The sequence below is a fragment of the Maniola hyperantus genome, chromosome 26 (assembly GCF_902806685.2).
Source record: "Maniola hyperantus chromosome 26, iAphHyp1.2, whole genome shotgun sequence".
Classification (NCBI taxonomy): domain Eukaryota; kingdom Metazoa; phylum Arthropoda; class Insecta; order Lepidoptera; family Nymphalidae; genus Maniola; species Maniola hyperantus.
This window is the reverse complement of record NC_048561.1, coordinates 6,654,436-6,680,868: the sequence shown is the minus strand read 5'-3', so window position 1 is coordinate 6,680,868 and position 26,433 is coordinate 6,654,436. Positions and strand designations below refer to the sequence as shown.

The 26,433-nt window shown below is 38.2% G+C and overlaps 1 protein-coding gene across 2 annotated transcripts in view; it reads right to left on the bottom strand.

Annotated features, from left to right (window-relative positions):
* Positions 1-26,433, bottom strand: part of LOC117994273 (1-phosphatidylinositol 4,5-bisphosphate phosphodiesterase epsilon-1-like) — a 166,419-nt gene that overhangs the window by 104,502 nt on the left and 35,484 nt on the right. For both annotated transcript variants that reach the window (XM_069507641.1, XM_069507642.1), the window contains exon 2: positions 915-1,123. In XM_069507641.1, the coding sequence (XP_069363742.1) occupies positions 915-984 (70 nt within the window). In that variant the 5' untranslated portion in view covers positions 985-1,123. The remainder of the gene's footprint in view (positions 1-914; positions 1,124-26,433) is intronic.

Here is a 26,433-nt window from a genome sequence, read left to right as displayed (position 1 = left end):
ATTTGCAACTGGCCCTGATTTCGTTTTTCGATTATCGATTTTAATTAATAAGATGTCTTTGAATTTATTTTGTTTGTATGCTAGGCCTCCACTGTCGGAATTGGGCCAAATTTTACGATCGTTTTGCATTCGGCAAATTAACTGGCCACACTAAAAGCTATAGTCTATGAATTAAAAAAAAATATTCGGAATACGGCACTACGGCGAATTGCATTTTGTTGGCGTATTTTTAAACCAGCCGGCTGTCAGACGCGACATTCTGTGACAGTGAATAGTCCATAGTAGAGATGGTCTACTTAAGTCACCGATAAGCGTGACCTAAGCGCGGGTTTAAGTCATGCATTGCGAGTGAGTAAAGTCAAGGCACTTATTTTTACACTTTATAGCACGTGACTTAAACAATTTAAGTCACCGATTAAGTCACGTGCTATATGGTGTAAAAATACGTACCCTCAAATTCTTTGTCCAACCGGTCGAGCCTCCTTTCGGACCTGGCTTAGACCCGTCACGCATCTCACTTCACTCCACTACAATCATTAGTGTAAATCGCACAATATCACATCGGTACTAAAGAGTATTTTAGCAGAGGACATATAAAATTGTTGAATGAACTTGGGTTATACGCAGTGCTTGCAATGGACTACTTAAGTCAAGTGTTAGGCAGATTTATGTCACGCGTCAAAATAATATTATATATAGTTATATGATACTCGTGATTTGACCAAAATTGTCTATTATTGCACTTTGTTAAAATGGGCAATGTACTGTCATGGATAAGCGTAACTTAAACGCGGGGTTAAGTCACGCACTGCTTAAAGTGAGTAAACGTCGTAAAACATGACTGAAACAGTTTAGGTCACGCTTATCCGTGACTTAAATTGTTTAAGTCACGTATAAAGTATGAAAATACGTACCCTCAAATTCTTTGTCCAACGCATGCCCGGTCGAGCCTCCACTCGGACCTGGCCTAGACCCGTCTCGCATCTCACTTCACTCCACTACAATCATTAGTGTAAACTTCGCACTTCACTTCACTTTGACACTCACTAACGCCATCTACCGGTGCGCACTTGCATTATAACGTCACTTTGAGTTTTCTCTGTTTCATTCAGCTTTTTTGTATCTGTAACAAGACAATTTTAGGTATTAGTTTTTAAGGTTCCTCAACTCTTATATTTACGCCATGTCCGTCCGTCTGTCCGTCCGTCTGTCCGTCCGTCCTCGGTTAATCTCAGAGACTATTAGTGCTAGAAATCTGTAATTTGGCATGGGTATAAAATATATTAGTCACGCTCACAAAGTGGTGAAATAATATTGTGATAAATATTTTTTTAGGATAGCTCCCCTACATGTAAAGTGGGGATGATTTTTTTTCTCGTCTACCCCGGGTATCGTTTAATAGGTCTTTTAAAAATACTGTATATTATTATACCTATATTATTTTCGTTGAATATTTAATACTTTTAAGCTCTCAAAGGCCAGGCTTGCTCCTTTGATCTGTGGCCCTACCGCGGTTGTTTGACAGCTACAATGTCAAATTCGCAATCATCTCTGATTGGTTAATGCTCGCTCACGCACAAATTCAGCCAATCAGAACAATTGAGATTGTAATAATGATTGATGCTGGTTTTAGACAATCGCCCTGCGGGATACGATTTACCGCCATCCGAGCGATCACGCGCCAACACAAGCCAACATCGCCAAACATGTACGAACTATCTGGAATGTGTGGAGCCGACATAAACAATTTACTATAGTCGACGCATTTTAAACAGTACGCTTAGTATAACATTTTACGTCTCACCAAACGTTGCTAGAATTCGAGAGTCGAAACACAATACCGTCAAAGTAAAATGGACCTAAATAGCCTTGAACCGAAGTCAAAAATTCAATGCCACTGATTTCAATTTCGCAACGTTTCCGCTTGGAGCGCTGGCTGTAGATGTGTAGACAAACTTGAGCTTTAAAACAAGGCAGTTAAGTTCCAGTTTACTATTAATAATGCGGAAGGTTTTCGACACTCGAATACTATCAACGTAGGAACGGCATTCCGAACCAGTGGTAAATTAAAACTACCTGACTATTCATAAGCACTTGTAAAAAGTTTACATGAATAAAAAAACATTCTATTCTATTCTATTCTGTTCTATTCTGTTGGTGAGACATAAAATCTCGTACTAAGCGTTACTGAGTCGTCGAGTTATCTGTCTGTTTCGCTCGCACGTACCTACGACCTGTAAGTGCGAGTGAAACAGACAGATAACTCGACGACTCAGTTTAAAATGCGTCGACTATACAAAGCCGGGACGAATCATCTAATCGATATGTAACAAACAAAAATACATTTATCTATACATGTATTGTTTTCGTTGAATATTTAATACTTTTAAGCTCTCATAGGCCAGGCTTACTGTGTCATCATTTTAATTACATTCTAATGTGTTTTGTTAATTATTTTCGTTTCCATTGGGAATTCAAATAATATAAGTACACGCCCCGCAAATTACTAATGCGCGTGGCCGCTATTTTAGTGACGTCAGCAACGAAGTTTCGAGCTTATGGTATATTTTTATGACGTCATTTCGATGTTAATGGGACATGTTTCCAGCGCAATAGCAATTTGCGGGAGTTATATTTCACAACATAATAGGTAGTCCAATTAAACTGTAAGTATCGATAGGTACTCTTTGTATGGAAATAAGTTAGTATAGGGCCACTGTGGTGGACTATGGCCTAAGTCAAAGTCAAAGTCAAATGATTTATTCAAAATAGGTAATAAATTACTCTTTTCGATTGTCAGTTGTTGGATTTGTAAGATATAGTGGTGATAATTATTACGCAAACTTAAAACTAAAGCTACGAGGGTTCCAAACGCGCCCAGGTCTGAGAAGAGCCCACGTCAAACTCAGTCGGGTATTCTTCTTATTATCACCACTTTACAAAATCATAAATTAAACTTATTAGAACTATCACAATTTCCAAGCTTGCTTATCATTTCAATAATCCTAAGCTCTTCTAACTCTGAGAAGCGACCCGTTCTCAGTAGTGAGCTGGCAATGGGTTGCTGATTATTATGAAATCTCATTAGGAATACGATAATAGAGATAGACAGATTTATTTATAAATCTTTTTTGCGCACCCTACTTAAGCAAGTTTGGGTAAAGTTTATGACAGGGCAATCTATCTTGATATTATAACTATTGGTTCCATGTATTAACTATTAAGTAATAAGATATGTTTCATGGTTACTGAACTCCTCGTCCGTGCTATGTTCCTGGTACTTTGCTGGGATCATTTTCAAGTCTACCAATCAGCACTGGGCCAGTGTGGCGGACTTTGGCGTAAGTTCTTCTAACTCTGAAAGGCGACCCGTGCTCAGTAGTGAGCTGGCGATGGGTTGCTGATGATTATGAAATCTCATTAGGAATACGATAATAGAGATAGACAGATTTATTCATAAATCTTTTTTGCGCACCCTACTTAAGCAAGTTTGGGTAAAGTTTATGACAGTGCAATCTATCATGATATAACTATTTGTTCAATGTATTAACTATTAAGTAATAAGATATGTTTCATGGTTACTGAACTCCTCGTCAGTGCTATGTTCCTGGTACTTTTCTGGGATCATTTTTAAGTCTACCAATCAAACTTTCCACCAACCAAAAGCTCTTCTAACTTTGAGAGGCGACCCGTTCTCAGTAATGAGCTTGCGATGGGTTGTCGAGGATTATGAAACGCTCACGACTTTCAGTCACTCCTCATTAGGAATACGATAATATAGAGATAGACAGACATAGATTTATTCATAAATCTTTTTAACGCACCCTACTCAAGCAAGTTTGGGTAAAGTTCATGACAGGGCAATCTATCATGATATAACTATTTGTTCCGTGTATTAACTATGTTTCATGGTTACTGAACTCCTCGTCCGTGCTATGTTCCTGGTACTTTGCTGGGATCATTTTTAAGTCTACCAATCAGCACTGGGCCAGTGTGGCGGACTTTGGCGTAAGTTCTTCTAACTCTGAAAGGCGACCCGTGCTCAGTAGTGAGCTGGCGACGGGTTGCTGATAATTATGAACTCTCATTAGGAATACGATAATAGAGATAGACAGATTTATTTATAAATCTTTTTTGCGCACCCTACTTAAGCAAGTTTGGGTAAAGTTTATGACAGTGCAATCTATCATGATATAACTATTTGTTCCAGTTATTAACTATTAAGTAATAAGATATGTTTCATAGTTACTGAACTCCTCGTCAGTGCTATGTTCCTGGTACTTTTCTGGGATCATTTTTAAGTCTACCAATCAAACTTTCCACCAACCAAAAGCTCTTCTAACTTTGAGAGGCGACCCGTTCTCAGTAATGAGCTTGCGATGGGTTGTCGAGGATTATGAAACGCTCACGACTTTCAGTCACTCCTCATCAATATCAATCAATACTTATAATAAAACTGTAACAGGTCAAATTCTGTACATTGAAGATATTTTGAAAATTTTTTTTCGAGGGCACTCTATAATCGATACTGAACCCAAAACTGTAATTTTTTTCATTTTTGTCTGTCTGTCTGTCTGTCTGTCTGTCTGTATCACGGCCGCGCATCACGCTGAAACTACTGAATGGATTCCAATGAAACTTGGTACGATTTGAGGTCATACTATGAGGAAGAATATAGAATACTTTTTATCCCGAAATTCAGCATGGTTCCCGTAGGAGAGGGGACGAAAGTTAAAATGTATACTGAGTTGTAATTCATTAACGCGTAGTCCGATTTCATTCATTCTTTTTTTGTTAGAAAGGGGATATTTTAAAGATTGTTCCGTAAATATTTCAAGGTCATCGGTTTTTAACCGACTGTCAAAAAGGAGGTGGTTCTTTTTTCTAGATCGATTTTTTCGAGGTTTCTGGCCCGATTTGCAAATTTTTTTTTAAATCAACAAAAAAAGTTTACGTCGTGGTCACATAAAAAATTCTGGATTCAACTCCTTAATCCTGATGCTGCAGGGTTACTGCCCGCCTGGGTTATCAAGATTCAGGAAGTGTTCATAGTGAATTCAATTCATATTGTAGGTACCAAGCAACGACTTTATTCTCAGACTTCAAGTCTCAACTCCTCAACCCTGATGATGTAGGGTACAGCACTCCTAAACTATAATGTTTCAGGAACTGCGGATGATGCAAAATTATTTTAGGTACCAAGCATAGGCTACATCACTGAACTTCGGATCCTAACTCCTCAATCCTGATGCTGCAAAGTACTGAAGTCCTAAATCGTGGGGATTTTAGAATTTCTGATAGTGAATTAAAAAAAATTAAAAAATTTGAATCGACTGTTAGGCGAAACGAAGTTCGCAGGGTCAGCTAGTTAGGAATACGATAATATAGAGATAGACAGACATAGATTTATTCATAAATCTTTTTAACGCACCCTACTCAAGCAAGTTTGGGTAAAGTTTATGACAGGGCAATCTATCATGATATTATAACTATTTGTTCCGTGTATTAAGTAATAGGATATTATTAGATTAAATAGAGACCTAATTCAAAATAAAAGGATTTCTAGTTTGAGTGATAAAACGACTTTGGATGATATTTATGATTGATTTATGATTTATTTATTCATTTGCTTTCATGGTTACATGAAGCCCCGTTAGGGCATTGCAAAGTTAGGTACATTAACAATACATACGTGTTACATTATTTTAGAATAGATTTTATCAGATAATTATATAGGGCATTCATTTTGAATCGAAATTATTTTTATTTATTGATCGCACTAATTAATTAAGTTTGTTATAATGTCAATTAGTTTCTTCTTTGTTAATAATTTAGTAACATTAGGTAGGTACAAGTATGTTAATATAAAATAGTTTCGATTATCAGTAAGAATGTCATATTAAACTTAAATTAACAGGTTATAGTAAGTACAACATAGTCTGAAGCATGGATTTAGAAGTAATCATTCTTATAACTTACATAAGTATTAGTAGATATTTAAAAATTCTTTGGTCTAAAGTCTAAACATACAAATAGGATATGCAAATATAGTGTCGGTCGTGCAATTGAGGTCATGTATTAAATAGGTAGGTATGGTTAGTTTTGCAGTAATTCGTCTGTCTCATAGAAACTATTCTGTATGAGCCATTGCTTGAGTTTACGCTTAAAGGTCCTATCGTTATTTTCGTCTGTAATATATTTAGGAATTTATTTCCATCGACTCATAATAAAATTACCCATTGTAATATAGAAAGAGACAAATTTTGTGTCTTTCTTTCTCTCTATTTTATTATGAGTCAATAGAAATGGTCTTCCAAAGTCATTTTATCACTCCTCGAAATTCTTAAATTGTGAATTAGGTCTCTATAATTCCAAAGGTGCGAATTATGTTTCATGGTTACAGAGCTCCTCGCCCGTGCTCTGTTCCTAGTACTTTTCTGGGATCATTTTTAGGATTCCATAGTAAAATAAACCCATTGCCGGGCTACTACTGAGCACGATTGGTCATCTTGTCTTGGAATTGAAAGGGCTTAGGCTATAGTCCGCCACACAGTGCGGTTTGATTGACATCACACGCTTTTGAGAACATCATGCAGATCCTTCAGGCATGCAGGTTTCCTCACGAAGCTTTCCTTCACCGCTAAATATATAAAAGGATTGACTGACTGACTGACTGATCTATCAACGCACAGCTTAAACTACTGGACGGATCGGGCTGTAATTTGGTATGCAGATAGCTATTATAACGTAGGCATCTGCTAAGAAAGGATTTTTGAAAATTCAACTCCTAAGGGGGTGAAATAGGGGTTTGAAATTTATGTAGTCCACGCGGACGAAGTCGCGAGCATAAGCTAGTTGTAAATAACTCTGAAAAGTTAGAGTTGTGTGAGACCGAATCCCAGACCTCCAAATAGGAGGCCGACATCTTTACCACTAGACTATCAGCGCTTTCAGAAACTATGAATCCCCAAATTGGCTCAGAAACTTATCCCACGACCGTCCAAGGCACACACCACTGCGCCAGAGGGGTCCTTAAAATATTTAATTAAAATTGGTTGAATGGATATCGTATTTCGCGAGCAAAACCAGGAGAAAAGCTAATTTTAGAGTAAAAAGACTTTTCTTTCCATTCTTTCCTTTCAAATTACACAGAATCCCAATTGTTTATGCGTAGCCCTTAGTATGGGTTTGAGAATCTCGAGAACGATGATAGATTTCGAACATCGAAACTATAAAGTCACAGTAAAAGGACTAATGAGAAACGATATAAGAAGAACCTGTACCAGCTGATGACCAGAGGAAAATTATTTATTAGGTATGTACCTAATACCTTTCATCTAGTTATTCATCAGATGAAATACATGGACAAAAATAAATACATGAACTAACATGGAATGGCGAATGGGTTTCCTAATAAAATCAAGTAAAGGCTATTTCTAATTAAGTTAAAGTAACAGTTTTGGAAATAAAACTTTTTGGAACAATTACATTGTTGCCTTGACCCTTTTTTTTCCCGCACAAACAGAAAAAACACAATATTGGTTTCTTCGTGCTCGTAAGCGCTTGGCGGCTTGTTTTGAAGGTTTAAAGCACTAATTTGTTTTTAGATTACTTTATCCGTGTGAATAACTAAACGAATTCCACTCCAATACAGAAGAAACGGCATATAAGGTACTAGATGACGATGAAAGGTCGATATGGTAATCGGGTCGGTATGGTAACGCCCAGCCTCATACCCCGATTGCCATCTCGACCTGTCGCGTACTATAGGTCTATTTCGCTCGCTGTTTTGACATTCGAAATCTATGAGCGTTGGCGAGATTAGCAAAGTCGTACTAAGGCTACAGATATGTATCTCACGTTACATTATCCGGAGCGAAGCAGTACGCTTAATACGAGATTTTATGTCTCACCAACGTTGATAGTATTCGAGTGTCGAAACACTTCCGCGTTATAGTAAACTGGATTTTAACTGCCTTGTTTTAAAGCTCTAGTTTGTCTACACATCTACAGCCAGCGCTCCAAGTGGAAACATTGCGAAATTAAAATCAGTGGCATTGAATTTTTGACTTCAATTCGAGGCCCTTTAGATCCGTTCTACTTTGACGGTATTGTGTTTAGACTCTCGAATTCTAGCAACGTCTGGTGAGACGTAAAATCTTATACTTAGATATGTAGACAAACTTGAGCATTAATAAGGCTTTTAAGATCCAGTTTACTATAACGTGGAAGTGTTTCGACACTCGTATACGTTGATAATGTTGGTGAGACATAAAATCTCATACTAAGGCTACAGATATGTATCTCACGTTACATTATACGAAGCGAAGCAGGTGCTCTGAACGCTTAGGGCGTACCTAAATCACTTGGGGAAACTTGAGCTTATATTATATCTAGTGAGGTGCCAGGCTTTGTTATCGATACTAAATAGTAGTTTGTTCAACAAGGTATGATAGTTAAGGTCTTCTTTACTTTGACGTTAAGTGTTTCGAGTTTTGACGTTCGAACTCTGGTTTTCGTGAGATATAAAATCTTATACTAAGGCTACAGTACGCTTAGTATAAGATTTTACGTCTCACCAGACGTTGCTAGAATTCGAGAGTCAAAACACAATAACGTCAATGTAAAATGGACTTAAAGAGTCTTGAATTGAAGTCAAAAATTCAATGCCAATGATTTTAATTTCGCAACGTTATCACTTGGAGCGCTGGCTGTAGATCTGAAGACAAACTTGAGCTTTAAAACAAGGCGATTAAGATACAGTTTACTATAACGTGGAAGTGTTTCGACACTCGAATACGTTGATAACGTTTGTGAGATATAAAATCTCATACTAAGGCTACAGATATGTATCTCACGTTACATTATACGAAGCGAAGCAGGTGCTCTGAACGCTTAGGGCGTACCTAAATCACTTGGGGAATCTTGAGCTTATATTATATCTAGTGAGGTGCCAGGCTTTGTTATCGATACTAAATAGTAGATTGTTAAACAAGGGCCTAAAACGAGCGGTTTCATACGAGATGTTTCTCGCTGAGCTTGTTGTGGGCTCTTCTCAGACCTGCACGCCTAACATGCGCACCACGAGAAAATTTTGCCTACGCATTTACTCGTCTTATTTGTATGAAAAAACACGAGACAATGCGTAGACAAAATTTTCTCGCGGGGCGCATGTTAGACCCTCTGGGCGCGTTTGGAACCCCCGTAGCTTTAGTTTTAAGTACGTATAAATTTATAATTTTGCTTTTTAAAATTCATAATTTTAAGTTGTTAATTTTTGTAAGTATGTTTATGTTAGTTTGTACTCGTATTTTAATTAGTGTAATTGGCTTTATGGCCGTTCTAATTAAATAATAAATAAATAAATAATAATAATAATAAATAATGACTACTATATTATCATATCATCTTACAAATAAAAATTTATGTCAATCAGGAAGCGTAAAATTTTACCAATTCTGAATAAATAATTTGAGTTTGAGTTTGAGCTTGAGTTTGAGTTACGTTCAGGAGGCCATAGAGTCAAGTATTGAAAATGGTGTTTTGTGTTGTTTCGGATAGATTATGCTGCGTAGGCCCTACTGACCGCTACAGCGTCACCGGAGGGGGTGGCGAGCGCGAAGCTCCGCCTTGGGGTGAGCCCTTGGGCTCGAAGAAATATTTGGGGGGCAACGTCCTCCTGTGAGGCTCGGACCTCGGCTTAGGATGACGTTGGGATGGGTGAAGTTGTTGGACTACTGGTTAGTCCGTACGCCCCCGAGGCCGTGGCGTGAGTCCACGTCCGGGTGACGTTAGAAATCGGGGACCTCGTCTTCGCCGGCGAAGACGCTGTAATAAATAAACGTTTTTCTTTCTAAAAAAAAATAAAAAAAATTAGTTTGAATTGTGTAGCCCTACGAGATAGGGAGCATTGTCGGTCATGATTTGATCATCGGGATCGTTAAGGACGTGCTTAGGGCGTCTTTTATCTGGGGGATTGAGATTGGTTTTAGTCCCGAGTTAAACAATACTTTTCACATCGATTGCGAGGAAAATGAAACAGTGATATGTGACCGTACTTCATCTCTTTCGGTCATTTTGTGTTCTCTTTCTTCTCTATCCATAACAGGTTTCCTCACGACGCGATGTTTTCCTTCACTGTTAAAGCAAGTGATAGGTGTTTAATTGCTTAAAAACGAAAAGAAGAACAGCCGTAAGAATACTAGAAAGTAACAATAAAGGACAAACCTGCCATAAAAATCTAAATAAAACCGGCCAAGTGCGAGTCAGACTCGCGCATAAAGGGTTCTGTACCATTATTTCTAAAAACGAGCAAAAATATCACGTTTGTTGTATAGGAGCGCCCTTAAATATTTGTTTTATTTGTTGTTGTAGCGGCAACAGAAATACATCATCTGTGAAAATTGCGACTGTCTAACTATCATGGTTCATGAGATAGATCCTGGTGACAGACAGACGGACAGCGGAGTCTTAGTAATAGGGTCCCGTTTTACCCTTTGGGCACGGAACCCTAAAATAAAGAGAAATGACACGAATTGATCCTCAAGGACCTTATTAAAAACTTTTCTACAATTACAACAGCGAAAAGTTGGAAATGGAATTTTGTCAGAGTTCCATGTATACACCAAGAAGTTGTGGGAAAGTTTCCACAGCTTTTCCGACACGAATTTCACCGCAGAATACTTAATAGACCCTTCCACGTATAGAAGAACCTTTTTAGGGTTCCGTACCTCAAAAGGAAAAACGGAACCCTTATAGGATCACTTTGTTGTCTGTCTGTCAAGAAACCTACAGGGTACTTCCCGTTGACCTAGAATCATGAAATTTGGCAGGTAGGTAGATCTTATAGCTGACATTTGGGGAAAAATCTAAAAACCGTGAATTTAGGGTTAGATCACACAAAAAAAAATTAAATTGTGGTCATGAACTAATAATTAGTATTTTCAACTTTCGAAGTAAGATAACTATATGAAGTGGGGTATCATATGAAAGGTCTTCACCTGTACATTCTAAAACAGATTTTTATTTATTTTTATGCATCAGAGTTTTTGAATTATCGTGCAAAATGACGAAAAAATACGACTGTAGTACGGAACCCTCATTGCGCGAGCCTGACTCGCACTTGGCTGTTTTATTAGGGCTCCGTACCTCAAAAGGAAAAAAAAATTAAATAAAAGTAAAAAATAACTTTTGATTCTACAGGACTTGACTATGTTAATTGAAGTCGTGCGAGCTTCACGCTTTGAATTTAAGTTTCTTTTATTATGCTCGCCCGACTTCTTTTATATATAAAATTCACTGACTGACATATATATCAACGCACAGCCTAAACCGCTGGTCCTAAAGACATGAAAGGAGAGTCTATTCTTTGTAAAGAATAGAGGTATCCACTAAGGAAGGATTTTTCGAAATTCCATCCCTAAGTGTGTTAAATGGGGGATGGAAGTTTGTATGAAAGTCCGACTATGAGAAAATATCATCGTATATTAATAAATACGCTGGTGCAGGGTGCGCGTCCTGATGTTATAATGTTTATTTCTGAATAAAAAATGCCATTTGTTTCCTGTAGGCCACGCGGGCGAAGCCGGGGGCAGAAGCTAGTCATCAATACATACAAGTCGTGTAGAATCAAAAGTTATTTTTTACTTTGTAGTGGAAGTCAGTTTTTTGAAAAACCTGATGCCAGAATTGCGTTCCATATCATAGAGGTTCAAATCAGAAACGAGGAGGCAAATCGCTTGACCAAGTGAGCCTGGCTTGCTACAGCTCTCTGCCTATAAAGTGGTACCCCCTTTCCCCCCTACTTCCGCAGCTCTTTTGAAACACTTTGAACTTTCCTGAGCATTACGTGATTCCGCCCAAAGTAGTCGCCGGGGTTAGCGAGAAGTGCCAATATTTTCAATGGAAAAGTCAAAATTTGACGCATCCTCTATACTCTTTCCGCGGAAAGTAAAGCGCTCTCTCTGTTACTAATAACATATAAAAGGAAAAGGTGACTGACTGACTGACTGATCTATCAACGCACAGCTCAAACTACAAGGCGGATCGGGCTGAAACTTTGCATGCAGATAGCTATCATATCCGGCGTCCGCTAAGAAAGGATAAATATTTAAAAGGAAAAGGTGACTGACTGACGGACTGACTGATCTATCAACGCATGCAGGTAGCTATTATGACGTAGGCATCCGCTAAGAAAGGATTTTTGAAAATTCAACCCCTAAGGGGATAAAATGGGGGTTGAAATTTGTGTAGTCCACGCGGACGAAGTCGCGAGCATAAGCTAGTAAAATATATTTTCTTAAAACCAGCCAAAAACACAAGTCAGCCATAGGCAATAAACGCCAAGAAATATTTATTTTACCCTACTTTGAAACGAGTAAGTTATGTTTCGTTCATGATTTGCGAATTGCGGATATTTTCCTTTTTGGAGTTGGACTGTGATGCTAACGAGCCGTAAAGATTGACCTTAAGGTGACGCAGGACGCTCGACCGAAATTGGCAGAGCACGTGGGTAACATGTTTGCTTTTCACTTGACATTGTACGAGAAAGTTGAGAAGCACGATGATTTTCACTGAAATCAAGCGCGCGAAAAGGGTTTAGGAAAAGTATTTTTGAGAAAAAACTGCTGAATTTATGTTTGCAAAGTAAAGTTATTTCAACTAATGAATAAATAAACTATGTCTAATGATAAATTGTTTTAGAATTTTCATATCCCTAATCTTATTTATTTACACCCAAAGTTGTCATTAATTTAGTGTTAAAATAGGAATCTTTTGAGCCTCATAACCTTAAAATCCATATTTTTTTCAATGTTTTATATATCAATAAACCTAGATAATGACGAGATAAATCGATATAATTCTTAGTTTTGTGCGTACAATATCGAATATTGTTGTAATTTCCCTCCTACGTTTGTATGAAGAAAGCACTGAACTGAGTCCCCTTAATAATTGTAAGGGTGTATGCACAATGTGATAAGCTGCTGTGATAGCCTAGTGGTTAGGACGTCCACCTTCTAATCGGAGGTCGGGGGTTCGATCCCGGGCACGCACCTCTAACTTTTCGGAGTTATGTGCGTTTTAATATTAACATGCACTTAAATAAGACTATTAACATGCACTTAAATAAGACTATTTTAGGTTTTCTCTGACATCATATTTTAAATTTATTTTTTATTTTTTAGTACCTATGTTAATTGTAACTAAATGTGTAACTGACACTATTGTAAAATTGCGCGCCATTGATGGCAGATTGTTATTGGACTTTTATATTTTTAAGACCCTATGTACATACAATTTTGCAATTAATAAACTTATCTTATCTTATCTTATCTTTAATTAATTAAATCACTTGCTTTAACGGTGAAGGAAAACATCGTGAGGGAACCTGCATGCCTGAGAGTTTTCCATCATGTTCTCAAAAGTGTGTGAAGTCTACCAATTCGCACATGGCCAGCGTGGTAGACTATGGCCAAACCCTTCTCACTCTAAGAGGAGACCCGTGCTCTGTAGTGAGCCGGCGATGGGTTGATCACGATGAAGTAATTATTAGATATTATGAGTTGAATATTAGTGTATATAATAGTTTTATTGTATCTATTGTATATTTGTGATTGAATTGTGACTACGGAACCCTACACTTGGCCGGTTTTTAGGGTTCCGTACCTCAAAAGGAAAAACGGAACCCTTATAGGATCACTTTGTTGTCTGTCTGTCGGTCTGTCAAGAAACCTACACGGTACTTCCCGTTGACCTGGAATCATGAAATTTGGCAGGTAGGTAGATCTTATAGCTGATATTTGGGGAAAAATCTGAAAACCGTGAATTTAGGGTTAGATCACACAAAAAAATTAAATTGTGGTCATGAACTAATAATTAGTATTTTCAATATTATGAAAGGTCTCCACCTGTACATTCAAAAACAGATTTTTATTTATTTTTATGTATCATAGTTTTTGAATTATCCTGCAAAATGTCGAAAAAATACGATTGTATTACGGAACCCTCAGTGCGCGAGTCTGACTCGCACTTGGCTGGTTTTTCTAGGTAGGAACGGTATTCCGAACCAGTGGTAAATTATTTGACGATTTAAAGGCTTGTAAAAGTTTGATCATCATCATCATCATCATCAGCCTGTGGATGTCCACTGTTGGACATAGGCCTTTCCTAAAGAGCGCCACCACACCCGGTCCTTCCTCATCCTGGCTGGATTCCCGCCAGCCTCTTTATATCGTCAGTTCATCTTGCTGTAAAAGTTTACTTGAATAAAAATATATTCTATTCTATTCTATTCTATCACCGTTCTAAATCCGTCCTACACATAACATTCACATAACACTATAAGCTCTCCTGCAGGGAGTTAGGACAAAAACCCGGGACCCGTACATTTTTAATAAGGGCCGGCTCTAACCTCAATTGTAGGGAGTAGGGTCCCGAATTCCGCTAAATAAACCTGACCTTAAAATAACTAATGTGTCTATTTTTAACCCATAAAATTCAAAACTGAAATACAATCATCGTCATTGCCAACAACCCGTCACCGACTCACTACTGAGCACGAGTCTTCTTTCAAAATAGGAAGAGTTTAGCGATAGAAAAAATAAGAAGAAAAAAGTGGTATTTAATTGCTTAAAACGTATATAACTCTGAAAAGTCAAAGGTGCGTGCCCGGGATCGAACCCGCGACACCCCAAATAGGACGCTGACGTCTTAAGCTAGTTAGGTACAAAAAGCTGGTACTCGGTATATCTAAATATATAAAAGGAAAAGGTGACAGACTGACTGATTGACTGATCTACCAACGCACAGCTCAAACTACTGGATGGATCGGGTTGAAATTTGGCATTCATATAGCTATTACGTTGTAGACGTCCGCTAAGAAAGGATTTTTGAAAATTCAAGCTTTAAGGGGGTTTAATAAGGGTTTGAAATTTGTGTAGTCCACGCCGACGAAGTCGCGAGCACAAGCTAGTCTTTAATAAGGGCCGGCTCTAACCTCAATTGTAGGGAGTAGGGTCCCGAATTCCGCTAAATAAACCTGACCTTAAAATACCTAAGGTGTCTATTTTTAACCCATAAAATTCAAAACTGAAATACAATCATCGTCATTGCCAACAACCCGTCACCGACTCACTACTGAGAACGAGTCTCCTTTCAAAATAGAATGAGTTGTAATAGAAAAAAATAAGAAGAAAAAAGTGGTATTTAATTGCTTAAAACGTATATAACTCTGAAAATTCAGAGGCGCGTGCCCGGGATCGAACCCGCGACACCCCAAATAGGAGGCTACTTAACCACTAGGCTATCAGTACTTCTTGGAGCTAGTTAGGTACAAAAAGCCGGTACTTCGCGACTTGTCCGCGTGGACTTAGGGGTGTTCCACCCCTAAAGGGGACCCCTTTAGGGGTGGAATTTTCAAAAATCCTTTCTTAGCGGATGTCTACGTCATAATGACTATCTGCATGCCAAATTTCAGCCCGATCCGTCCAGTAGTTTGAGCTGTGCGTTGATAGATCAGTCAGTCAGTCAGTCAGTCACCTTTTCCTTTTATATATTAAGAAGATTAGGACCGGCTCAAACCCTGACCTCCTGATTAGGAGGCGGACTTGTAACCATAAAGCTATCACGGGTTTAAAAAAAGTAAAGGTATCTTTCTGTGTAACTTCGTCAATAAATGACGCATATATTATAAGGCAATAAAGACAAGATATTGAATAAAACCAGTCAAGTGCGAGTCGGATTCACACATAAAGAGTTCCGTACCATACTATCTTAATTTAATTTAATTTAAAACATCTTTATTGCTTAACTAATAGTTGATTCCCGCGATTAAGGTTTTTAAAAATTCCGTGGGAACTCTTTGATTTTCCGGGATAAAAGTAGCCTATGTCTCCTTCCAGGTTTTAAACTATACCCATATAAAAAATCACGATTGAAGGACAAACCAACAAACACACTTTCGCATTTATAATAGGGGTAGTGATTTAGGTTGTATATGACACAATAATATGTTACGCGTCTGAATCGTCCTCTAAAGAAGCACCTATCTTGACTATGAATAAGTGTTAGTGATACAGTGTTAAAATAAAATAAAATAAAATAAAAATAAATACAGTCCCGTTGGCACCCATCGAGTACGGAACCCTAAAAAGTAAAAGATATCAATCTTCTATAACCTCATCAATAAATGGCGCATGTGAAGACGAATTTCGATAAATATTAGATCAAAAGGAATTTATATAAAATTCGATAAACTCAGCGCTCTTAAGAGCCATAGCTAACTTAATTTCATACGCCTGTGAGTGGCTTTAGGTCTGTGCCACATTTGTAAGCTATACGATAATATATAATTAGTTTAATGATAACTTTCGGGTTATCATAAAACTCCAGATAGGCAAAGTTCCTACAATCTATAATCCCTACTTAGATATAAAACCGGCCAAGTCAGGCTCGCGCAATGAGGGTTCCGTACTGTAGTCTTATTTTTTCGACATTTTGCACGATAATAAAAACTATGATGCATAAAAATAAATAAAAATCTATTTTAGAATGCACAGAAGAAGACCTTTCATATGATACCCCACTTGATATAGTTATCTCACTTCGAAAATTGAAAATACTAATTATTAGTTCATGACCACAATTTAAATTTTTTTTGGTGATGTAACCACTAATTCACGGTTTTCAGATTTTTCCCCGAATGTCTGCCATAAGACCTACCTACCTGCCAAATTTCATGATTCCAGGTCAACGGGAAGTACCCTGTAGGTTTCTTCACAGACAGACAGACAGACAGACAACAAAGTGATCCTATAAGGGTTCCGTTTTTCCTTTTGAGGTACGGAACCCTAAAAAAGACTTCTTGTGACTGACTGACTGATCTGTCAACGCACAGCTTAAAATACTGGACAGATCGGACTGCAATTTGGCATGCAGATACATAGCTGACAGTAACATAGAAATCCTAGGCCGCACCTACGATGCGGCGTTGACCCCACGGCACTTATCGGTGCAACATTCGTTGACCTCTAGTGTCAGTCAGATGTTTTAGGATTTAAATTTTTTTGTGATCATCATCATCAGCAACCGACAGACGTCCACTACTGGACATAAATATATAAAAGGAAAAGGTGACTGACTGACTGACTGACTGACTGACTGACAGATCTATCAACGTATATCTCAAACTACTAGACGGATCGGGCTGAAATTTGGCATGCAGATAGCTATTACGACGTTGGCATCCGCTAAGAAAGGATTTTTGAAAATTCAACCCCTAAGGGGTGAAATAGTGGTTTGAAATTTGTGTGATCCACACGGACGAAGTCGCGAGCATAAGCTAGTAGAATATATTTCTAAAGTTACCCGAACGAAGCTGGATATTATACATAGCATAGCTTTGTTTCTGGATAACACGCTTGCCTGTAAAATTGAACCCTATGCTATTTAGATGCGCATCTTTTGATTGAAATACGAATATTCAATGGAATATCGGTCTGTATGTACGTGTGTCACATATGGTACTCGGGAGCGAGGGAGACGGTATCATTTGATTATATAATGCTATAGGTGAGAGCAAGACAAATATAGTTATTGTTCTGTAGTTTGAAGTCTGAGCCCTATAATAATATAATATTATATGTAATTTAACTACTATAGCCCAGTGGTTAGGACGTCCGCCTCCTAATCAGAGGTCAGGGGTTTGATCCCGGGCACGCACCTATAACTTTTCGGAGTTATGTGCGAAGGAAACCATCGTGAAGAAACCTGCATGCCTGAGAGTTCTCCATAGATTTTTTTTTAAAATAGATATAGCGAGCAAACGAGCAGGCGGGTCATCTGATGTTAAGTGATAACCGCCGCCCATGACCATTTGCAGCACCAGAGGAACCGCCGATGCGTTGCCGGCCTTTTAGGAATCTAAATAATTTTAAATACACATCAAAAATTGCGAACCGGCAGGAATCGAACCCGCGTCTCCTGGGATCGCGCCCGACGCTCTAACCACTAAGCTACAGCCCGCTTACTGCCAGTGACGAAATTTGTGATGTGTATGCTCACTCAGTTCACGCGGAGACGCGGGTTCGATTCCTGCCGGTTCGCAATTTTTGATGTGTATTTAAAATTATTTAGAAATTTCCTTCAAGTGTAGGTGAAACACTGTAAAAATTATAAAAATTTTAGGAATCTGTTGGTCCGCCCCTTGAATAACCCCATGTTATAATCTAGTGGGAACACCGCCGATGGGAGTTGGTTCCACAGTTTGCACGTGCGTGGAAAGAAGGATCTGGCGCAGCGGACGGTCCACCAGAACCCAGATGGTGAGGGTGAAATTCCTTACGGTGGCGCGCGGTATTCTAATATTATTAAAGGTGGTAATATTCTCAAAAGTGTGTGAAGTTTGCAAATCTTGGCCTGCGGAACCCGTTGAGCTACGTCGTTGTCGGTCACTCTAGTTCTCCAACGTTTGCCTATATTGAATAAAAATAAAAACCGGCCAAGTGCGAGTCAGGCTCGCGCAACGAGGATTCCGTACTACAGTAGTAATTTTTCGACATTTTGCACGATAATTCAAAAACTATGTTGCATAAAAATAAATAAAAATCTGTTTTAAAATGCACAAGTGAAGACCTTTCATATGATACCCCACTTAATATAGTTATCTTACTTCGAAAATTGAAAATACTAATTATTAGTTCATGACCTCAATTTAATTATTTTGATGTGATGTAAGCACAAATTTACGGTTTAAAAAAATGTGAAATAAAATTTTACATGATTTACTAAATAAAAAAAGTGAGATTTAAAATTAAAGTCTGAATACATAAAAAAAAAAATTACGGTTTACAGATTTTTCCCCGAATGTCTGCTATAAGACCTACCTACCTACCCATGATTCTAGGTCAACGGGAAGTACCTACCCTGTAGGTTTCTTGACAGACAGACAACACAGTGATCCTCTATAAGGGTTCCGTTTTTCCTTTCGATGTACGGAACCTTAAAAAAAGCGATAGGAAATTTCTATTTGACTGGAGTATACACCAGTGTAGAGTGTAGACGTGGTGTCTACCGGAAATTGGACGTTTCAATACTTCCCGACTGTAACTCTGTTCGGAAAGTTACGGGTTAAGTAGAGAAAGGGTGAACATTGATTTATTTTTAAGCTCTGGCCGACCGCCGGACGGTTAGTAAGAAACGAGGTTAGCTAAAAAAGACCGGCCAAGTGCGAGTCAGACTCGCGCAATGAGGGTTCCGTACTACAGTCGTATTTTATCGACATTTTGCACGATAAATGAAAAACTACTTACAAGATCTCGTCCAAACCAATTTCCGGTGGAGGTTTGCATGGTAATGTACATCATATATTTTTTTAGTTTTATCATTATCTTATTTTAGAAGTTACAGGGGGGGGGGGACGACGACACATTTTACAACTTTGGAAGTGTCTTTCGTGCAAACTATTCAGTCTAGAAAAAAACCAGCCAAGTGCGCGTCAGGCTTGCGCAATGAGGGTTCTGTACTACAGTCGTATTTTTTCGTTTTTATTCAAAAACTATGATGCATAAAAATAAATAAAAATCTGTTTTAGAATGTACAGGTGAAGACCTTTCATATGATATCCTACTTGATATAGTCACTCACTTCGAAAGTTGAAAATACTAATTATTAGTTCATGACCAAAATTTAATTTTTTTTGTGTGATCTAACCCTAAATTCACGGTTTTCAGATTTTTCCCCAAATGTCAGCTATAAGATCTACCTACCTGCCAAATTTCATGATTCTAGGTCAACGGGAAGTATCCTGTAGGTTTCTTGACAGCCAGACAGACAGACAGGGTTCCGTTTTTCCTTTTGAGGTACGGAACTCTAAAAAATGATATTAGAATTAGTCTGAAAGAGGGTGTAAAATGTTAATTTTTCATTAAGTCTATAAAAATAAAAATAAATTAAAATAAACTACTAGACTAGTACCTTTTTCAGTCTATCTATCTATATAACCTTAATAAGGATGTAGTGAACTTATATAGAATGCTCCTATAGAAGCAGTGTCTATGGCCGGAAGCCGCCATTTATCTAATAGAGTCTGCTTCCTCCGGACTTCCGGTTTCAAGCCAGCGTCTATGCTTTTGCTCAATTTGTCTTACCTAAATCTGTCTCGTTTTAACTCAATCTTAAGTCATAATATCATGATAGCATGTGAAAACACACACAAACATACACATACACACACACACACACATGTACACAAACACATGTACACACACACACGCGCACACATACATCACACGCACACTAGCTTATTAAGTGCTTTAAATTACTTGTGAATTCTGATTATTTAATTATTACTAATCTACTCTATTTCTATATTACTGTAATAAATATCTAAATCCGGAGGTGGGCGCTAATAGCTGTAACACAGTTGTTTTTTTAACTAACACATCTATTACCGTTTCCCTAGTGTTTATGTTCATATTTAAATTTGAAGAATAAATAAAGTATTAAATTATTAAATAAATTATTAAATTATTAAATAAATTATTAAGTAACGATTAGCGACTCTCAGTGAGGCAGTAAGATACGTATTTTGATTTAATTTGGCAAATATAAACACTAATTACCCTTGAATTAATGAGTCTCACAATTCCCCCAGGCTTGGCTAAAACTTGGCTAACTTAGATTGTTTAGTTGGCGGCCTTGGCCAAGTTAAATGTAATGCATGAGTAATTGTCTGTCTCACCAGATGTAGAAATTTATTTATAATATATTATATAATATATTATTTATAATCTATATTAAATAAACTTAAATCTAAATTAAAAGTACTTAAAAATATTAAAATAAAACATACAAACTTAAAATTAAACGTCGTCAAAAAGTCCGCCCCTGGTTGCCCCTAGGCCAAAGGTGCCCATTAAGCTGGCACTATTGCCACGCTGAATGGCGATGGACAACCTTTGGACCAGGAAGGCCCCAGAGCGCGGATCGCAACCTCTTTCCCTTAAGACGACGGCCGATGTCACGCACGATATCATATCTCACCAGATATGATAACATATCTACTAGCTCTAGCATATATATAGCTTCGCTGAAACTCGGATTCTACGTGAAATTCGGATATCTAATGTCAATAGCGTTCACAAGGGTGACTAACGCTAGTGGTCGTAGGTACCGCGTCGTAGGTGTGGCATTGACCCGAGTTTTGCACGCTATACATTGCGGGTTTGAAAATACTGAATCACAAAATCTATAAAATGAGGCAAATGGTAATTGGACTGTGTTTAGATAGTATAACAATAAAGTTTTTGTTAGCGTTCTGGTTACACCCTGTATTATGCCCAAACCTAAACCCTTGTCATTCTGGAAGAGACCCGTGCTCGGTAGTGGACCGGCGATGGGTTGAGATAATGGTCGTATTTTGATTTAATTTGGCAAATATAAACACTAATTACCCTTGAATTAATGAGTCTCCCAATTCCCCCAGGCTTGGCTAAAACTTGGCTAAAACTTGGCTAACTTAGATTGTTTAGTTGGCGGCCTTGGCCAAGTTAATGTAATGCATGAGTTATTGTCTGTCTCATCAGATATGATAACATATCTAGTAGCTCTTCATCATCATCATCATCAACTGATAGACATCCATACTGCTGGGTATAGGTCTCTTGTAGGGACTTCCACACGACACGGTCAGTTTCAATTTCAATTTATTGGTCTTGCGCCGCCTGAATCCAGCGGCTCCCTACGACTCGCATGATGTCGTCCGTCCACCTAATGGGGTCTTCCAACGTAGGTAGTTACAGAAATTGTATTAAACGGCTGTGACGGACGGACGGACTTAGCCGCACCATAAGGCTTGTAACCATTTTAGTACGGAACTCTAAAAAGGCTCTTATTGGATTTTAAAATTTGAAGTCTCTCCGAGGCGCGAAAGTAACTGTTCAAACCACAGACAAAAACCTACTTCTCCATAATTTATTCCCGTTCAAACACATTAGCGATTTGGCCTGCAACAGTGAACGACAAAGCATAGAAATATTCTGTACGATACAATATAGCGTAACGAAATCTCTACCGTAACTGGCGATGCTTAAACTCTACCGCATGCATGTGGCCTTCATCAATTCGGTTGTACCTCCACTTTTAGTAGGCCAGTCGTGGCTACGGCCAGTATCGTATGGCACACAGTACGGTTCAGTCTGTTGCAATTTACGTTAGTTAATTAATTGGTTGAAATTATGTGTTTAACAAAACTGAGTTAATGGCTGAGTTTCAGATGAAAATTATTAGAAACGTGGTTTCTATACAGCACAGCAATGCAACGTGTGCAGAACAAAAATTTGCTGAGGGTCAACGATGTTTAATACATCGTTGATATGAGTGATATGAGTAGGTTAGTGTGCAGCACTAAAATCTTTTTCGGCACATCGGCTGGCTAGCTAAACAGCTCGCTTTGGAGGTGCTGAAATAGAGCATACATTGGCCGTAGTGGTTACCCATTGTTTCTAACTTATTTCGTGTATTTTTGGGACTATGTGTATGTTATTATTTTTATTTTGTTTATGGTCTATGTCTGAAATAAAAATCTTATTCTATGCGTTGTCGTTCACTGGCTCGCAAAAATACTTCCCCCCAAAGACATCGATTAATGCCCCATCCATTAAAAGTTTGCACATCGGCTTACGGCCGTTACGATAGCTTCTGGAATATTCCGATATCCAGCACCGGCTCACGTAACGAACATTTAGATAAATTAACGTAGAATTGTTTCCAATTGAAACCAATTTTCGACATTAATTTTATTTATAATTAGTTTATGCTGGCGACTTTGTCCGCTTGGACTACATAAATTTTAAACCCCCATTTCATCCCCTTAGGGGTTGAATTTTCAAAAATCCTTTCTTAGCGGATGCCTGCGTCATAATAGCTATCTGCATGCCAAATTTCAGCCCGATCCGTCCAGCAGTTTGAGCTGTGCGTCGATAGATCAGTCAGACAGTCAAGGGCCGGAAATCGAACCTAGGTCCTCCCACTGAGACCACTGCGCTAGGGGGGTTCTCAATTTGGCAAACTGTAGTTAGGTAGCTCACGCGTATGAAGTCGCGGGCTAAAGTCAATATAAAAAGAAAAGGACTGACTGACTGACTGACTGATCTATCAACGCACAGCTCAAACTACTGGACGGATCGGGCTGAAATTTGGCATGCAGATAGCTATTATGACGTAGGCATCCGCTAAGAAAGGATTTTTGAAAATTCAACCCTTAAGGGGGTGAAATAGGGGTTTGAAATTTGTGTAGTACACGCGGACGAAGTCGCGAGCATAAGCTCGTTAGTATCTAGGAGGTGGCGCTGATTTATTTGGTTTCAAAACCGTAAAAAATTTTGTTCGCTTGACCATATCTTGTCATTTATATCGATGCCTCGAATAAAGATTTTCTTGCTTTCTATTTTTTAGGGTTCCGTACCTCAAAAGGAAAAACGGAACCCTTATAGGATCACTTTGTTGTCTGTCTGTCTGTGAAGAAACCTACAGGGTACTTCCCGTTGACCTAGAACCATGAAATTTGGCAGGTAGGTAGATCTTATAGCTGACATTTGGGGAAAAATCTGAAAACCGTGAATTTAGGGTTAGATCACACAAAAAAAAATTAAATTGTGGTCATGAACTAATAATTAGTATTTTCAACTTTCGAAGTGACTATATCAAGTGGGGTATCATATGAAAGGTCGTCACCTGTACATTCTAAAACAGATTTTTATTTATTTTTATGCATCATTTTTATGCATTTATTTTTATGCATGGTTTTTGAATTATCATGCAAAATGTCGAAAAAATACGACTGTAGTACGGAACTTTCATTGCGCGAGCCTGACTCGCACTTGGCCGGTTTTTCTTGTTCTTGCACACAAGATGTACATGATCAATAAACAGGTGGGTGCCCCGAGACTAATACCAAGTAGCAAACTGTAGAACTGCCTGCACGCACGCGATTTCTGTGCTGCTTGGTCGTAGTTTAAGCGGTTTTATTTCAGGAACAAGCGAAAAAACGCTTACTGGATTTCCACTTTTTTTTTTTATGACAAGCGCAGGTACACCAAATATTTACATTATTTTTTTCTCGCCAAACTGATGAGCCAGTTTGTTGGCGAGCTGGCGCTCCTTAAAAATAACTAGAATCTACGTATTAAATTATGTAAACTTGTATTCTAACTTATAAACTTATACTCAGATTAAGGATTGATCGCTGCAGCGAATTGAACGCTTCAGAGACCAATCCTCAATCTGAGGTAACAAACAAAATAAACTACAATAAAAAACAAATAATAATAATAAATTAAACAGTTAAAAACTTGAACCCGTTATATGGAGTTTGATGTAAGGAGAGCGTCATAATATCTGCGTGGATAAAACGAGAAGCAAGTATAGGTACAGGACGCGGCTGAAAGTAATGTCCATAGACCTTTAAAAGGAGATAGCAGATTTGTAGAGCGTTGTTGCAGTGGCGTAGCTACCTAGGGGCAAGGCGGGGCAGTGCCCCGGGGCCCTAAAGCTCAGGGGGCCCTCGAATCCTTACCAGAAAATCTCGATCGAACTAAACTTTAAAAATTTCTCCCATTTTCAAAATAAATATTGACAGGTTGCAACCTGACTTTAATCATTGTGTTAAATATCATAAATAAATGCAGGTACCTATTATAAAATAATGTATACAGTTGTAGGTAGGTTCTAAATATTGAATTGACAGTGTGATTTTATCTGTATTTTGTGAATATAGGAATGAATTAGTGTGAATGTAGGTACGGGAACGAAGGTTTACTACATTCACACCGTACATTTCAGTAATAGTTAGTCTTACGACACACCGATTTATTCCTATACCAACATCCAAAGTGGTAACAGTGATTAATAGAACTATGAGAAATTCATCGTTATTCTTTCTGAAGATAGAATCCTACCTCAATATTCAAGAATCTCCTCGGCAATCTATTATCAGAAGTGGTACGAAGCAATCTAAATGCTCACAATAATTCGGCAAACAAAGACGACGACACGAAGAAACGACGAGTGACTCATCCTATAGTGAACCGCTGCTGCTACATCAGAATAATTATTATTGAGCGACGTTGTATCTGCGACCGGACGAGTTGAAACTTGTACTGAAGGAAGGCGAAATAATGGAACGATCAAGAAGTTCTGCGACCTGACGAGTTGAAATTTGTACTGAAGGCGAAAGAAGAGATATAGTACGGTCAAGAGGTTCTGCGACTGGACGAGATATACCCTAACTACCTTCGGTAAAGGCGAGTGATGGCGCGGCGGGCGCTGAACCGGAACCGGCACCGCCACCGCCGCGCCGCGCGTCGCGACCGTTCTGCGCCGCCGCAACCGCGCTGCGCCGCCGCGATTGTGCGGGCACCAGGCTGCCTTCCTGGAGCGACTATAGATGCGGCACCATACGGCCGCCGCCGTTTGAGCTGGCGAGGGTCCGAGCATCAAGTAGGTACAGGTATCGCACGAAGATACATCAGGTCGGTAATAAAACATTTTTTTTGGGTAAATTATAGGGACTGCGCAATTATTGCAATCTTTTATAAAGCCTGGTTAAATCATTAATGTAAATGTAGGTAAATAATTAATAATTATGCAATTGACTTGGGATATCAAAGAAAAACGACAGCCCATGAAGCTCATTATTATTGCATACTGGTAGGAAACTTGTAGCTATAATACAAAAGAAAAAGAGGGTATCAGGATTCAGGATACATATTACATACGTAATTACCAAGAATGGCAGGTAGGCACCTACTTTAACGTTAAAAGTCCGATATCAATATTTTCGTAATCGAAAACTTTTAATTGATTTTGTTTCATCTTATTTCGCAATGATATTAGCTATTATGAGTAGGTAGGTACAAGCTAAGAAAGGGAAGTCGGTTCGCCATATTGTGTCGTTGTAGCAAACAATATGATCATATTAGGAAGGGTTAAAAAAAAAAAGTACTTAGTTACCAACATATAAATATTTACACGAGAATTATAATTGATCTCAAATGAAAATGAACACGAATTTGACTTAATTTTCGGGATTGCAATTTGTTTGCTATCTACTTACTCATGGATAGATGCAAAGTCAAGGTCAAAGTGTTTGTGTTTACTTAGTGTAATTAATTTAGGCGTGAAGACTAATAGGTACTCGTGCTTTAAGTTTTTATATAACCTTAAATAATGTCAGTTCTTATACAATATTAAATGATAATTTAATAAGAACGAGAAAATAAAAAATGTTTTGTTTGCAAAATAGGTACCTACTTATTCCTTGCTAATCACGAAACTATGTTGTTAATCGATGCTTTGGGTGCATTTCACCCACTTATTATTTACTTACGCCATTCGTCCGTAGTTTGTGGTCTATAGTCACCATTTAACCCAATGTTG